Source organism: Pseudorasbora parva, chromosome 7 (genome assembly GCF_024679245.1).
Source record: "Pseudorasbora parva isolate DD20220531a chromosome 7, ASM2467924v1, whole genome shotgun sequence".
Lineage (NCBI taxonomy): Eukaryota > Metazoa > Chordata > Actinopteri > Cypriniformes > Gobionidae > Pseudorasbora > Pseudorasbora parva.
In genome coordinates, this window is record NC_090178.1 from 51,289,928 (window position 1) to 51,307,191 (window position 17,264).

At 44.8% G+C, this 17,264-nt stretch overlaps 1 protein-coding gene across 1 annotated transcript in view; it reads left to right on the forward strand.

Moving 5' to 3' along the window:
- The window catches only part of LOC137083960 (lysophospholipid acyltransferase 1-like), a 54,260-nt gene that overhangs the window by 16,898 nt on the left and 20,098 nt on the right, over window positions 1-17,264 (forward strand). Inside the window, exons 5-11 of the mRNA XM_067449892.1 lie at window positions 6,376-6,471; window positions 8,549-8,604; window positions 8,716-8,770; window positions 11,980-12,166; window positions 15,681-15,873; window positions 16,911-17,014; window positions 17,139-17,203. Coding sequence (XP_067305993.1) covers window positions 6,376-6,471; window positions 8,549-8,604; window positions 8,716-8,770; window positions 11,980-12,166; window positions 15,681-15,873; window positions 16,911-17,014; window positions 17,139-17,203 — 756 coding nt within the window. The remainder of the gene's footprint in view (window positions 1-6,375; window positions 6,472-8,548; window positions 8,605-8,715; window positions 8,771-11,979; window positions 12,167-15,680; window positions 15,874-16,910; window positions 17,015-17,138; window positions 17,204-17,264) is intronic.

Genomic DNA, 17,264 nt, shown 5'->3' on the forward strand with positions numbered 1-17,264 from the left:
TCTACGTCTGGCCTAACGTGGCTATATCTGTCGGCCCATCAAGGCCTGTCTACGTCTGGCCTAACGTGGCTATATCTGTCGGCCTATCAAGGCCTGTCTACGTCTGGCCTAACGTGGCTATATCTGTCGGTCTATCAAGGCCTGTCTACGTCTGGCCTAACGTGGCTATATCTGTCGGCCTATTGAGGCCTGTCTACGTCTGGCCTAACGTGGCTATATCTGTTGGCCTATCGAGGCCTGTCTACGTCTGGCCTAACGTGGCTATATCTGTCGGCCTATCGAAGCCTGTCTTCGTCTGGCCTAACGTGGCTATATCTGTCGGCCTATCGAGGCCTGTCTACGTCTGGCCTAACTTGGTTATATCTGTCGGCCTATCGAGGCCTGTCTACGTCTGGCCTAACGTGGCTATATGTGTCGGCCTATCGAGGCCTGTCTATGTCTGGCCTAACGTGGCTATATCTGTCGGCCTATCGATGCCTGTCTACGTCTGGCCTAACGTGGTTATATCTGTCGGCCTATCAGGGCCTGTCTACGTCTGGCCTAATGTGGTTATATCTGTCGGCCTATCAGGGCCTGTCTACGTCTGGCCTAATGTGGTTATATCTGTCGGGCCTATCGAGGTATGTCTATGTCTGGCCTAACGTGGCTATATCTGTTAGCCTATCGAAGCCTGTCTACGTCTGGCCTAACGTGGCTATATCTGTCGGCCTATCGGAGCCTGTCTTCGTCTGGCCTAACGTGGCTATATCTGTCGGCCTATTGAGGCCTGTCTACGTCTGGCCTAACGTGGCTATATCTGTTGGCTTATCGAGGCCTGTCTACGTCTGGCCTAACGTGGCTATATCTGTCGGCCTATCGAAGCCTGTCTTCATCTGGCCTAACGTGGCTATATCTGTCGGCCTATCGAGGCCTGTCTACGTCTGGCCTAACGTGGCTATATCTGTCGGCCTATCGAGGCCTGTCTATGTCTGGCCTAACGTGGCTATATCTGTCGGCCTATCGAGGCCTGTCTATGTCTGGCCTAACGTGGCTATATCTGTCGGCCTATCGATGCCTGTCTACGTCTGGCCTAACGTGGTTATATCTGTCGGCCTATCAGGGCCTGTCTACGTCTGGCCTAATGTGGTTATATCTGTCGGGCCTGTCGAGGTATGTCTATGTCTGGCCTAACGTGGCTATATCTGTTAGCCTATCGAGGTCTGTCTACGTCTGGCCTAACGTGGCTATATCTGTCGGCCTATCAAGGCCTGTCTACGTCTGGCCTAACGTGGCTATATCTGTCGGCCTATCGAGGCCTGTCTACGTCTGGCCTAACGTGGCTATATCTGTCGGCCTATCAAGGCCTGTCTACGTCTGGCCTAACGTGGCTATATCTGTCGGCCTATCAAGGCCTGTCTACGTCTGGCCTAACGTGGCTATATCTGTCGGCCTATTGAGGCCTGTCTACGTCTGGCCTAACGTGGCTATATCTGTTGGCCTATCGAGGCCTGTCTACATCTGGCCTAACGTGGCTATATCTGTCGGCCTATCGAAGCCTGTCTTTGTCTGGCCTAACATGGCTATATCTGTCGGCCTATCGAGGCCTGTCTACGTCTGGCCTAAAGTGGTTATATCTGTCGGCCTATCGAGGCCTGTCTACGTCTGGCCTAACGTGGCTATATCTGTCGGCCTATCGATGCCTGTCTGGCCTAACGTGGTTATATCTGTCGGCCTATCAGGGCCTGTCTACGTCTGGCCTAATGTGGTTATATCTGTCGGGCCTATCGAGGTATGTCTATGTCTGGCCTAACGTGGCTATATCTGTTAGCCTATCGAGGCCTGTCTACGTCTGGCCTAACATGGCTATATCTGTCGGCCTATGGAGGCCTGTCTACGTCTGGCCTAACGTGGCTATTTCTGTCGGCCTATCGAGGCCTGTCTATGTCTGGCCTAACGTGGCTATATCTGTCGGGCTATCGAGGCCTGTCTATGTCTGGCCTAACGTGGCTATATCTGTCGGCCTATCGATGCCTGTCTACGTCTGGCCTAACGTTGTTATATCTGTCGGCCTCTCAGGGCCTGTCTAAGTCTGGCCTAATGTGGTTATATCTGTCGGCCTATCGAGGCCTGTCTATGCTGTCAACGTAAGGTTTAAAAGAAAAAAATAATAAAGGTTAAAAAAGAAAAGAAAAGTGTTTTTAATAAAAAAGAAGTCAACCTTCAAATAATTGCGTGGCTATATCTGTTAGCCTATCGAGGTCTGTCTACGTCTGGCCTAACGTGGCTATATCTGTCGGCCTATCAAGGCCTGTCTACGTCTGGCCTAACATGGCTATATCTGTCGGCCTATCGAGGCCTGTCTACGTCTGGCCTAACGTGGCTATATCTGTCGGCCTATCAAGGCCTGTCTACGTCTGGCCTAACGTGGCTATATCTGTCGGCCTATCAAGGCCTGTCTACGTCTGGCCTAACGTGGCTATATCTGTCGGCCTATTGAGGCCTGTCTACGTCTGGCCTAACGTGGCTATATCTGTTGGCCTATCGAGGCCTGTCTACATCTGGCCTAACGTGGCTATATCTGTCGGCCTATCGAAGCCTGTCTTCGTCTGGCCTAACATGGCTATATCTGTCGGCCTATCGAGGCCTGTCTACGTCTGGCCTAAAGTGGTTATATCTGTCGGCCTATCGAGGCCTGTCTACGTCTGGCCTAACGTGGCTATATCTGTCGGCCTATCGATGCCTGTCTGGCCTAACGTGGTTATATCTGTCAGCCTATCAGGGCCTGTCTACGTCTGGCCTAATGTGGTTATATCTGTCGGGCCTATCGAGGTATGTCTATGTCTGGCCTAACGTGGCTATATCTGTTAGCCTATCGAGGCCTGTCTACGTCTGGCCTAACATGGCTATATCTGTCGGCCTATGGAGGCCTGTCTACGTCTGGCCTAACGTGGCTATTTCTGTCGGCCTATCGAGGCCTGTCTATGTCTGGCCTAACGTGGCTATATCTGTCGGGCTATCGAGGCCTGTCTATGTCTGGCCTAACGTGGCTATATCTGTCGGCCTATCGATGCCTGTCTACGTCTGGCCTAACGTTGTTATATCTGTCGGCCTCTCAGGGCCTGTCTAAGTCTGGCCTAATGTGGTTATATCTGTCGGCCTATCGAGGCCTGTCTATGCTGTCAACGTAAGGTTTAAAAGAAAAAAATAATAAAGGTTAAAAAAGAAAAGAAAAGTGTTTTTAATAAAAAAGAAGTCAACCTTCAAATAATTCTGTTCAGTTATGCACTCAATACTTGGTCAGGAATCCTTTTGCAGAAATGACTGCTTCAATGCGGCGTGGCATGGAGGAGATCGGCCTGTGGCACTGTTGAGGTGTTATGGAGGCCCAGGATGCTTTGATAGCGGCCTTAAGATCATCCAGAGTGTTGGGTCTTTCAACTCTCAACTTTCTCTTCACAATATCCCACAGATTCTCTATGGGGTTCAGGTCAGGAGAGTTGGCAGGCCAATTGAGCACAGTAATACAATGTTGATTAAACCATTTACCAGTGGTTTTGGCACTGTGAGCAGGTGCCAGGTCGTGCTGAAAAACCAAATATTCATCTCCATAAAGCTTTTCAGCAGATGGCATGAAGTGCTCCAAAATCTCCTGAAAGCGAGCTGCATTGACCCTGCCCTTGATAAAACACAGTGGACCAACACCAGCAGCTAACATGGCACCCCAGACCATCACTGACTGTGGGGACTTGACTCCGGATTTCAGGCATTTGGGCATTTCCTTCTCCCCAGTCTTCCTCCAGCCTCTGGCACCTTGATTTCTGAATGACATGCAAAATTTGCTTTCATCCGATTAAAGTACTTTGGACCACTGAGCACCAGTCCAGTGCTGCTTCTCTGTAGCCCAAAAGTGTCTTGACCTGGGGAATGCGGCACCTGTAGCCCATTTCCTGCACACGCCTGTGCACGGCGGCTCTGGATGTTTCTACTCCAGACTCAGTCCACTGTTTCCGCAGGTCCCCCAAGGTCTGGAATCGGTCCTTCTCCACAATCTTCCTCAGGGTCCGCTCACCTCTTCTCGTTGTGCAGCGTTTTTTTGCCACATGTTTTCCTTCCCACAGACTTCCCACTGAGGTGCCTTGATACAGCACTCTGGGAACAGCCTATTCGTTCAGAAATGTCTTTCTGTGTCTTCCCCTCTCGTCAATGATGGCCTTCTGGACAGCAGTCAGGTTGGCAGTCTGACCCATAATTGCGGTTTTGAGTAATGAACCAGGCTGGGAGTTTTTAAAAGCCTCAGGAATCTTTTGCAGGTGTTTAGAGTTAATTAGTTGATTCAGATGATTAGGTTAATAACTCATTTACAGAAACCTTTTCATGATATGCTAATTTTTTGAGATTTTTGGGTTTTCATGAGCTGTATGCCAAAATCATCAGTATTAAATCAATAAAAGACCTGAAATATTTCAGTTGGAGTGCAATGAATCTAAAATATATGAAAGTTTAATTTTTATCATTACATTATGGAAAATAATGAACTTTATCACAATATGCTAATTTTAGGTGAAGGAACTGTATATATATATATATATCGGGGGGGGGGGGGGGGGGTCGGCTGCTTCAGGCAGGGATATGTTGATCCGCTACCCTCGGATTATAAACTATGGAAGGGGCTCTAAAACTGGGCTACGCCAAAACATTATTATGCTTGCTGTGCTGTCAATAAATGTATACTTCATCCATCATTATATCTCCCGAGTCTTTCTGGTAGAATTATATTTACGATTAAAAACATTTAATGAACTGGAATTACATTTAAACATTGCATTTCTATTTATTTTACATAGTATACAATGTTTTTTATGTTTGTACAATACGCAGTGAAAAAAATACTTCTCTTTCTAAAGTAGAATAATCAAGGTGAAGCACTAAAGCCTCCCATCCGCGAGTGACCAGTGCTTACCGCACGCTCAGGGTTAAGATCATAATGCCAACATTACAGCTAGTGATGTCCAGGTCACACTTTTTTAGCCCCAATCCGATCTAAGTCATTAAATATTGAGTGTCTGCCGAAATGATTCTCAATCAGAGATCTTTTTTCCTAGTGCTTGTTGCAATGTTAACTACATTACAGTGAAAAAAATCAATCCAGTGTAGACGGAGACGTGCAGATAGTTTCTCAGGAGCTCAAATGTAAAGTATGGACATCTATAACTACAGAGTCGATCAGGCATAATATCATGACCAGTGAAGTGAATAACACTGATGATCTCTTCATCACCTGTTAGTGGGTGGGATATATTAGGCAGTAAGTGAACATTTTGTCCTCAAAGTTTATGTGTTAGAAGCAGGAAAATTGGCATATATAGCAAGCAAGGATTTGAGCGAGTTTGACAGGACCAAGTTGTGATGGCTAGACGACTGGGTCAGAGCATCTCCAAAACTGCAGCTCTTGTGGGCTGTTCCCGGTCTGCAGTGGTCAGTATCTATCAAAAGTGCTCCAAGGAAGGAACAGTGGAGAACCGGCCACAGGGTCATGGGTGGCCAAGGCTCATTGATGCACGTGGGGAGCGAAGGCTGGCCCGTGGGGTCCGATCAAACAGACGAGCTACTGGAGCTCAAACTGCTCCAGAAGTTAATGCTGGTTCTGATAGAAAGCTGTCAGAATACACAGAGCAGCTCAGTTTGAGGCGTATGGGGCGGCATAGGGGACGTGGATGGCCGGGTGTGTGTGGCTTACCTGGGGAACACATGACCCCAGGATGCACTATGGGAAGAAGGCGAGCCGGTGGAGGCAGTGTGATGCTTTGGCCAATGTTCTGCTGGGAAACCTTGGGTCCTCCATCCATGTGGATGTTACTTTGACACGCTCCACCTACCTAAGCATTGCTGAGACCATGTTCAGCCTTTGATGGAAACGGTATTCTGGTGGCTGTGGCTCTTCCAGCAGGATAATGCTCCTGACACAAAGCACAAATGCTTCAGGAATGGTTTGAGGAGCACAACAACCAGTTTGAGGCGTCGACTCGGCCTCCAGATTCCCCAGATCTCAATCCAGAGCATCTGTGGGATGAGCTGAACAAACATGTCCAATTCATGGAGGCCCCACCTCACAACTTACAGGACTTAAAGGATCTGCTGCTAACATATTGGCGCCATATACCATAGCACACCTTCAGGGGTCTAGTGGAGTCCATCAGAGACGGGTCAGGGGGGCCAGTGCCCGATCGGTGTATGTACTGTATAGCTGCAAAATTGTCTGATCGGCTCCACATCCCTAATCACGACATTAAAATGGCCCCAGCTGTACTAATGGAACTAATGGTGTAAATGCAGTCTATAAGTCCAGCATTCTCACACACTCCTCAGAAGAGCTGTTCATATGTCTTCTCATTACAGATACACTCTGATCGCCTCGCTCGGATACCTCACGCTTTGCCAAGTGAGCAGGGCCTTCATATTCGACTATGGTGTCCTGTCCACAGATTTCTCAGGGTGAGGACATTTTATTTATATGTGTTGTGTCCTTATGATCATGAACAATGCACTGTCCTATGATCCAGTCCTTTACCTCTTCTGCAGTCGACTGCTCTCACCAGTTAACATGACAGTATAAAACATGATAGTTATCCACTCAAATGCTGTGATTTCTGTGATGTGCCACTCCCCGCAGCTTGACTTTCTTATCGACCAGTTAGGTTAGTTTACCTCAGCTGAGGTTTCTGTACACACCCTTTGGATAAACAGAGGTAACATGCAGCAATGCCTTCGGCTGTTAATGTCCCGGTCACGTCTCTTTCTGCTCTTTAAATGTAATTGTAATTAATCCCTTGTGTTGGAACTGGCTGACGTTCAAAGTAAATTTAATTACAGAATGAAATGTAAACAGAAAACAAAAACTGCATAAAAGAGCCGGCGGCATGAAGTCAAGAAACGCATCAGTCATCATAGGCTTTATTAAATTGATATTTGAATCACTGTTTTGTGTACTTGTTTTATTGACAAGTATCACTAAAAAATAACAGACTACTTGTACCTAAAATCACACGGCTGAGGTCAGCTAAAAAAATGCAAAGATCTGTGTCACATTTAGCACTGCAAAAAATGCTTTTCTTACGTAGTATTTTTGTCGTGTTTCTAGTCAAAATATCTAACAATTCTTACATTACGAAACATTTTTTGTTTTTGAGTTTTTGGTTAAAATAAGCTAAATAATCTGCCAATGGGGTAAGAAAAATAATCTTGTTTTCTGTTTAAATTAATAATAATAATAATAATAATATTTTGTTATATTTATATAGCGCTTTTCTAGGCACTCAAAGCGCTTTACATGGAAGGGGGAATCTCCTAAACCACCACCAATGTGCAGCATCCACCTGGATGATGCGACGGCAGCCATATTGCTCCAGAACGCTCACCACACACCAGCTGATTGGTGGAGAGGAGACCGAGTGATGAAGCCAATCAGGATATGGGGATTATTAGGAGGCCATGATGGACAGGGGCCAATGGGCAAATTTGGCCAGGATGCCGGGGTTACACCCCTACTCTTTATCGAAGGACATCCTGGGATTTTTAACGACCACAGAGAGTCGGGACCTCAGTTTAACATCTCATCCGAAAGACGGTGCTCTTTGACAGTATAGTGTCCCCATCACTTTACTGGGGCATTAGGACCCACACAGACCCCAGGGTGAGTGCCCCCTGCTGGCCTCACTAACACCATCACTATACTGGGGCGTTAGGACCCACACAGACCCCAGGTTGAGCGCCCCCTGCTGGCCTCACTAATACCATCACTATACTGAGGCGTTAGGACCCACACAGACCCCAGGTTGAGCGCCCCCTGCTGGCCTCACTAACACCATCACTATACTGGGGCGTTAGGACCCACACAGACCACAGGGTGAGCGCCCCCTGCTGGCCTCACTAACACCATCACTATACTGGGGTGTTAGGACCCACACAGACAACAGGTTGAGCGCCCCTTGCTAGCCTCACTAACACCTCTACCAGCAGCTACCTGGTTTTCCCAGTTGGTCTCCCATCCAGGTACTGACCAGGCTCAGCTCTGCTTAGCTTCAGTGGGAAACCAGTCTTGGGCTACAGGGTGATATGGCTGCTGGTAAATTAATTAGAAACAAGACAAAATTACTGGGTAAGAAGAGCATTTTTTGCAGTATATCAAGGTCCTCATAGTCGAAAGTCATTTCTGTAGCAGCTTTGACAGTCAGTTGATGAGTGTTTTTCTTCTTTAAAAGTTATATATATATTAGCCAATGATGCTCCATTGGTTCAGCCTTAATGTGTTGAAGAGATGAGAATACTTTAGTGCGCAAACACACACAAATAACCACTTTATTCAACAATCTATTTTGCGTCTAAGAACCACTGGAGTCACTGCACTATTGTAAAGGGTTAGTTCACCAAAATATGAAATTTATGTAATTAATGTCTCTGCCTAATGTCTCTGACCTCCACTGAGCCTCGCTGAACTCTGTTCACGAGTCTGTCTGCCAATTGAAGGAACACAAAAATCTTTTTAACTGACTTGGTCTCCTCTTGTTTTCAGCCCGTTGATGATGATAACACAGAAGGTCACCATTCTTGCCTTTCAGGTGCATGACGGTGAGAAATCATTGATGCTATTTCCGTTAATTTTTTGCCATAAACTGACATCTTGGAAAATAATTCAGTAGATCATTTCAGAAAACACGACTTGTCTTTCTTTGGTTTCAGGGATGAGTCGAAAGCAAGAGGAACTCAAAGACGATCAGAGGCGTCTGGCAGTACAGTATGACTTTACAATCCTCAGCAGTAACAACGACATAGGCAAAATCTGCTCTAATGGACAAGTGTTTGGTGTCTGCTCATGGCAGCAGTCAGAAAAGAGGAATGTCCCAGACGATAGCCATCAGTCTACACTCCATACCCCATACTGAGCACCTTTACATGCTCACCACAAGCGGATAACTCACACATATCAGCTCACTGAAATAACCAGTTCCCTATATCGAGGGAACTTCGCGCTGCATCGGAACGACAAATTTGGGGATACTCTCTAAGCATCTGCGCATCTGAAGTATGAATGAAACTAGTCCAATCATGATTGGTGCTGCGTCAGGACGTAGATGTGACGGCATACTCGGAAGCTATAAAGGGGAGACCGGCGCATAGTAGCGTCAATTATCACTCTTCAGCATAGCGCTCTGTGTGAATTGTCTGCCTATTTACTGTTGTCTGTATGCAAAAAAAAAAAAAAAAAAAAAAAAAAATATATATATATATATATATATATATATATATATATATATATATTTATATATATAGATAGATAGATAGATAGATAGATAGATAGATAGATAGATAGATAGATATTGTGTGCACCCGTTTCCCTGCTTTATTTCAGGAGAGGACACACTCTCTTTGTGTACAGTGCCTGGGCGTTCAGCATGCTCAGACTGCTCTCGAGGGAGCCGCTTGCAGTCATTGTGAGCTGCTGACGCTCAGAGTGCTTCGCTCGCGGTTAGCAGTCTTTGATCTAACCACGTAAGCCCCGTGGTTCTGGGCCCGTGGTCGTCTAGGCACTTTCTTAATCTTCCTCTGGGTGGAAGATGCTCTCACGAGCTATCTGTCACCCGAATCTGCATTGTCCCTCAAAGCCCGGTACTGCCCATCAAACCCTGCCGGGATTCATCTGCTTTGGTGGGCAGGGCATATATGGCGGCGGGTTGAGGTTGACATCTTGCAGGCCTACCAGGCCAACCTCCTCAAAGAGCTCGACAAGGGTCCCTCTCCGGAGGACATCCTCGAGCTTCGGAAGGCTGTGGATTTGTCTCTCCGCGTCACCAAGGAGAAGGAAGGCTGTGGCCGAGGCTGCGTCTGTATTCATTCCCCCCGATCGCTCTGCTCCCAGGGGTCCCAGAGAGAGTCTGGCAACAAGGAGTCAGTCTTGTTCTGATGGCTCCTCGTTGGCCGACTCGACTATGGTTCTCGGACATCATAGCTCTGCGGGAGGGTCCCCCATGGCAGGTCCCTCTGGGGAGGGATCTCCTATCGCAGGCGGGGGCACAATATTTCGCCCCCAGCCAGAAATATGGAACCTTTGGGTCTGGCCCCTGAGGGGGCCAGGTACCAAGAAGCTGGACTGCCAGCAGATGTTAAAGAGACCTTACTCAGTTCCAGGGCTCCATCCACAAGGAGATTGTAAAGCCTCAAGTGGAAAGTTTTCGCTACTTGGTGTAGAGAGATTGAGGTAGAGCCAGTTAACTGCCTGGTGGCTTCAGTGCTGGAGTTCCTCCAAAACCGTTTCTCTGTAGGGCTTACCCCGTCCACACTCAAGATGTACGTGGCTGCAATTGGGGCTTTCCATGCACCTGTGAGTGATGGGCTGTTGGGTAGGCACTATTTGGTTGTACGGTTCCTCTGTGGGGCTTGTAGGATGAGGCCTGTACCCCGTACCAGAGATCCTACCTGGGATCTGGTGGTGGTTCTCGAAGGGTTGGTCGAGGCCCCCTTTGAGCCACTGGATTTGGTAGAGCCTAAGAACCTGACCCTTAAAGTGGCATTTTCCCTGGCTATCACTTTGCTAAGGAGAGTGGGGGATCTCCAGGCCTTAGCTGTCATGCCAACTTGCCTGGAGTTTGCCCCTGGAGGAGTTAAAGCCGTCTTAGGTTATGTGCCTAAGGTGCCTTCTAGTGTGGCCAGGTCCTTGGTTCTTCAGGCATTTCATCCCCCAACCCATGTGATGATGGAAGAAGGGAGACTTTTCCTTCTGTGCCCAATCAGGGCACTGAGGATATATTTGGAAAGATCAGCAGAGTGGAGGAAATCAGACCAGCTGTTAGTGTGTTTTGGCTCACCCAAAAAAGGGTTGCCTGCATCTACCACTTGTAATAGTAATTGGATTGTGCAGGCTATAGCCATGGCATATCAGGTGCGCAATCTGCCTTCCCCTATTGCAGGGAGGACAACTGCGAAGCAGCCGGATGGGCCACTCAGCACACATTTATAAGATTCTACAGATTACACATCCCTGCGACACACGGCGCCAGGGTGCTTCAGTCCTAATTGTGCCTGGTTTCCAGCTTCACAATAGGGCAAGCGTACCCTCGGTGTGGCCTAGTGGGTACTCATTCCCCAAATTCGATGTTCCGATGCAGTGTGAAGTTCCCTCGATATAGGGAACGTCTCGGGTTATGTATATAACCCTTGTTCCCTGAGAGGGAACGAGCACTGCATCTCGTCGCCACACCGCATATCACCTGAGAACGCTTGCTTCATGGCGATAACTGACGCTACTATGCGCCGGCCTCCCCTTTATAGCTTCCGGGTATTCCGTCACATCTACGTCATGACGCAGCACCAATCAGGATTGGACTAGTTTCATTCAGACTTCTGCGCTGATGCTTAGGGAGCATCCCCAAATTTGTCGTTACAACTCAGTGCTCGTTCCCTCTCAGGGAACAAGGGTTATATACATAACCGAGACGTTTTACATGCAAACCTGTACTTCAATAAGCCATCAGAAAGCAGGTTAATGTGTTTACATGCAGCGAAATCGGGGTAAGAGGCAAAAAACGACCTGTCCGACCGGTTTATGCTTACATGATTGATGACCTTACTCCAATAAAAGAAAATGGGTTACCGTGTTTACATGACCATGATCATTGTCGGATTATTAGGCATAATCGGCTTAAGAACGTGCATGTAAACACACTCAATGACAGTGCAAAAAGATTTATGATATCATTACAAATGTATTAAAAAGAATGAAACGCAGCTGAAGCAAACCGGGCAGTGATTACTGCTTATTTGGACATGATAGCAGATGTGAACAAAAAGTGCAACCATTTGTTTTGGGAATAACAACTTCGCCGCACAAATTTAGACCCTGTTGATGACAGAAACAGGGATTAGTCAGTGTAAAAGCAAGCTTACATTCCTATTTTTTAGATAAGTCATGTATTCCTCTCCTGACCTACCTATTTCCTCCATGTACAGCTCTAGGCCTTCGCTGTTGGAGTACCTGAGCTACAATATAAATTTCCTGAGTATCTTGGTGGGTCCGTGCTGTATCTATAAAGACTACATTGAGTTTATTAACGGCCATCATGTGCAGAACAGGCTGAAGACAGTCAGAGACTCGCAGCAGAACGGCTGGGATAAAGTGCCCGAGCCGTCACCTGTGGTGAGACACACACACACACACACACACACACACACACACAAACACACACAAACACACACACACACACACACACAAATTGCTTTGCAAATAAAGCTGTTCACACAGGACTTAGCTGGACACACTAACTCATGAACAGAATAAGAGTAGTCTGCTCATGAAGAACAGCGTGAATGTGAACATGTAAAGGAATACTTCACCAACAATGAATCGCTGCCATTATTAAAAGTAACACCATCATGCCATTAAAACTTATTTTGTGAAACAAACCCTTTTTATTTTACGGTGCCTTTTTGTTATTTTGATAGCTTGACAGGCCAAGGCCTCATTGTATGGAAACTTTACATTCTGCTAAACTCGTTTTGTATTCCAGTGAAGCAAGAAAGTCTTCTAGGTTTAGAAGGACAAAGTATGAGGATATTCATTGCTTGGTGAAATATTCATTCACATGTGTGCTTTTTTTAAGTTTTGGAAGTTTTATATGTTGTACGGATCAATTATTATTGCACAGTAAAGACCAGTGGGTAATATTATCAACATGTTAAATGCAACACCAGGGGGGATACAATCCTCAACCGCTGTTACACCAAAGTCAAGGATGCGTATGTGTCCTAAAAGTTGCAAAGTTTTGGCAAAGCCGACCGTAACCTGGTGCTGCTATGCCCCAAATACATCCCGCTGGTACAGAGACAAAAAATGAGAAAGGTCACAGTGAATAAGATGCGATCGAGAGATTGTAGGATGTATTTGAAAGAATGGACTGGGCGTTTTTGAGAATGCTGCAAGCGACCATAATGAATTTACTGAATCTGCTTGCGGATACTTACATTTTAGCACTGATGTGGTTGTCCCACAGAAAGGGTCAAGCTGTATGCAAAAACCCTGGATTAATGAGGAGATTAGAAGGTTAATTAGAGAAAAGAGAAAAGCCTTTGCTAGGTGGGACAAAGAGTCATCAAAATTGGCCCATAAAGAACTTAGAAATGAAATAAAAAAGGAGAAATATAAGTAGAAATTGGAAGTAGAAAACCATTTTAAAGAGAATGACATGAAGAAGGTGTGGGAAGGTATGAAGCTAATGAGTGGATATGTAGGCAAAGGTAAGCCTGAAAGGTACCAACTAAACGGGTCTATGGAATATGCAAATGAGTTAAATAGCTTTTATAATAGATTTAATAAAATTGACTTTTCTAATGAAAGAACTAGTCTTAGAGAGCAGTTAATCAACACCCCAGAAGGAGAATATCCCTTTCAAACTAATGAAGGCAACCAAAGCGGCAGGTCCTGATGGGCTTACACCTAAAGTACTTCTCTACGTAGAGAAGACAGCCAGTATCTTCTCTATATTGTTTAATTATTGTTTTTCTGCTAATGTTTTGCCTGATTTATGGAAGGAATCTTGTATCATACCGGTATCCAAAAAGAAAACAATGGAGTGTATGAATGACCTGAGACCGGTGGCCCTTACCTCGGTCACCATGAAAGTGTGTGAAAATATTGTTTTAAATAACTTAAAGCCATATGTGGAGAAATATCTTGATCCTTGCCAGTTTGCATACCAGAAAGGAAGGGGGGCAGAAGATGCTATTGTTTTAAGTTAGGGATAATGTCCACCCAGCCGGTTGTTATCGCAGAATAAACCCCTTCAGAGTGATCAGGACCCCGAGGCGAAGCGGAGCATCACTCTGAAGGGTTTTATTCTGCGATAACAACTGGCTGGGTGGACATTATCCCGCTTATTACACGGCTAGTAGTCGCAAATAAATAATTATTAGACACTAAATATTGTCTTGAGATTAAATATTCTATTAGCTCTTACGCAAAGCTTCGTGAAGAAAAACAGTTCCAACCTGCTTTAAGCCTTTATCTATTGCTGCTAAATGTTGAAAATGAATGCTGAAAGGGTTAGTTCAGCCAAACATGACACCAAGCCTATGATTTACTCACCCTCAAGTCATAATAGGTGTTTATGACATTCTTCTGTCAGACAAATACAATCTGAGTTATATTTAAAAAGTCCAGGCTAACGTTAATCCCAGCAGTAGTTGGAGCTGTTTCTGAAGTCCATTAAATGCAGCTGTCCGTCAAATAACGTGCTCCACACGACTCCGATGGGTTAATAGAGCCTTCTGATTCCAATCGATGCGTTTTTGTAAGAAAAATATCCATATTTAAAACTTTATAAAGGAACCCCGCCTTGAAGTCTTCCATTGTAGCAATGGCTGTTCAAGTATTTAACAGCCACAAGATGGCGCCAGCGTTAAGCACAGAAGTAGAACCGGTCAAGATAACTCGTAGTACCCGGATGAGTGGTTGTTATCTGGGAATAACATACCGCTGGAATGAGTATTTCACAGAGCCGTGTAATGAACTGTTATAACCGTTACCCCTTTGTTCGTTTAAGTTATATATCAGAGTAGGGACAGCAAGGCTTGAAAATAACTAAGGTATAAAAACAAAACTAGTCAGCTTTGGTTTACCCAACTATATGTCTGAAGAATAAGACCCAAGATGAAAACTTATATTGCATTCACCAACCCCACATATTAAACATTTACATTATACAAAAGCAAAACAAAACAAACCAAAATAATACAATAAACAAGGTAGAAAACTGGCAAACATCAAATACACCATTCAACAAACAGGAGAAGCTCAGCGCTTGGGAAATCTGATTTGTGATGCCTATGTATGTCAATGACAGGAGTTCTGTGAGACCAGGTTGGCTTTTGTTTTGTGACAGTCACTTTCTGAGCTCAATGTCAAGAAAACAAAAGAGTTAGTCATTGACTTTAGAAGAAATAAGAGAGAATCTGAGGCAGTGGGAATTAAAGGGGCAACTGTAGAACGATACTTACTTAGGGGTTGTTTTAATGATAAGTTGACATGGTCTTTTAATGTTAATTCTGATGTAATGAAAATGTTTATTATGTCTGTCATACGTAGTGTGTGGAGCTACTGTGTTGTGGGATGGGAATGCAGGGGTTACTGAGAAGGATAGGATTAATAAACTGAACAGAAAGGCAGGAAAAATGGCTGGGCTGACAATTACAATTGACAGCGTATACTATGAACACCTGGATAAAATGGCAGCTAAGATTATTTAGGACTCTTGTCATCCTCTCCAAGCTTGTTTTGACACCATGGTTATGAAGTGCAGTGGGCGGCTAAGACCACCAGCAACACGCAATAAACGGTATGCTCTCTCTTTCATATCACAAGCAGTTAGGCAGCACAATGAGCACTATAAACGTACATTGTAGAACTTTTTTAGCTGTATGTGTGTGTATTTAATGTTAACTTATTATTTTGTTGTGTGTATGTGAGTATGACGGTGGGCGTAAGTACTGTAATTTCCATTTTTATGGATGAAATAAATTTGACTTTAACTTTGAAATAATCAATGATTAGAAAGTTTTTTGATTATGCTACAACATCGCCAGGATGTCGTGCAGATTTCCCAGGAAACTTTGTGTGTTGATTTTGTCTAATGAGATTAATTCCTATTCTTTTACAGAGGACTGTGATTAATAAGCTTCTTGTGTGCGTCTGCTGTGTGCTCTGGTTCTTCATCATCACCAAATCATTCCCCATAATGTACAATGTGGACCCGCGATTCGTCAGCGAGACTTCCTTCGTATCCAGATTGGCCTATGCGCTCATTTCCGTCCAGGCAGCCAGACCCAAGTTCTACTTTGCATGGACCCTCGGTAAGCAGGCGGGGCACAGAAACCTGAGACTGATTGGCTGAAAGGAGAATATGTTAAAAGTTGCCGTTATTTCTTGTAATGTATTGTAGGCAGAAAAACATACGTTTGTTCCAAAATGTTAAAACTAACTGTACAGCCGAATGGCAGTTACCAGGGTTCCTATAGTCATAGAGAACAATGTCCGGCCATTTTAAATGTGTGGTTTAAAGGGTTAGTTCAGCCAAAAATGAAAATTATTTAAATAATGACTTACCCAAATTCGTTCCACACCTGTAGGACCTCTGATTCATGATTCAGATCGCGTGTCAAAATGCTGAATAAAGTCGTAGTTTTTGTTATTTTTGGGCCCAAATGTATTTTGGATGCTTCAAGAGACTCTAATTAACCCACTGATGTCTCATATGGACTACTTTGATGATGTTTTTATTCCCTTTCTGGACATGGACAGTATAGTGTGCATACACTTGCATACGCTCTCGGACTAAATCTAAAATATCTTAAACTGTGTGTGAAGATGAACGGAGGTCTTACGGGTGTGGAGCGACATTAGGGAGAGTCATTATTCATTAATTTTAAATTCCCTTTAAAATCCTGTAATAACGATGAAGCCTGTAATTTCTGCATCACTAGAATCACAAAATGGAAGTACAAAACTAATGACTAAAAGAGGTCTTCCCTTGTTTTCTGTCATTGGGTAGACACACAAATCATTGTCCTGTCCAAATTCACGGCATGGGTTGAGACAGTTTCGCTGAGTTTGGCAGGTTAGGGATTACACATAATAAGCTGAGATAGGAGAAAGTGCTTCTGCCATCAAAACAAAGCAAAAAATACCTTCATCTTTAAATAAAATTGAAATTTTCTAGTTTTGCAATGGTCTATTTCAGCTAGATATTGTTCTTTGTGAGTGATTTTGTAAAGCACAACTGGCGTTAAATGTTGGAGACATTTATTGGTAAGGATAATCATTTAAATCTGTACACATGATCTAGAAGGACTAGTGCTGTATAGTAAATGCACATTTCTTCCATTTACAGCGGATGCCGTCCATAATGCGGCGGGGTTTGGAGTCAGTGGTGTGAACGAGAGGGGAGAAGTGTCCTGGGACCTCGTCTCCAATGTTCACATCTGGGAGACTGAGGTTTGTTCACTACATTTAAACAGGCCATGTAAAGAGTGCATTCACTTCTGCATTCTTTAGTGCCATGGGATGGCTATGGATCTCCCATACGTTGAATTATAAAACATATTTTCTCTGTCTGCAGACAGCGACAAGTTTTAAATCATTTGTCGACAACTGGAATATACAGACTGCTCTTTGGCTAAAAAGGTATGTTTTAAATGTTAAAGTTCTATATTAGTCAACTGATCTGTTGCTGGTGACAAGGAAA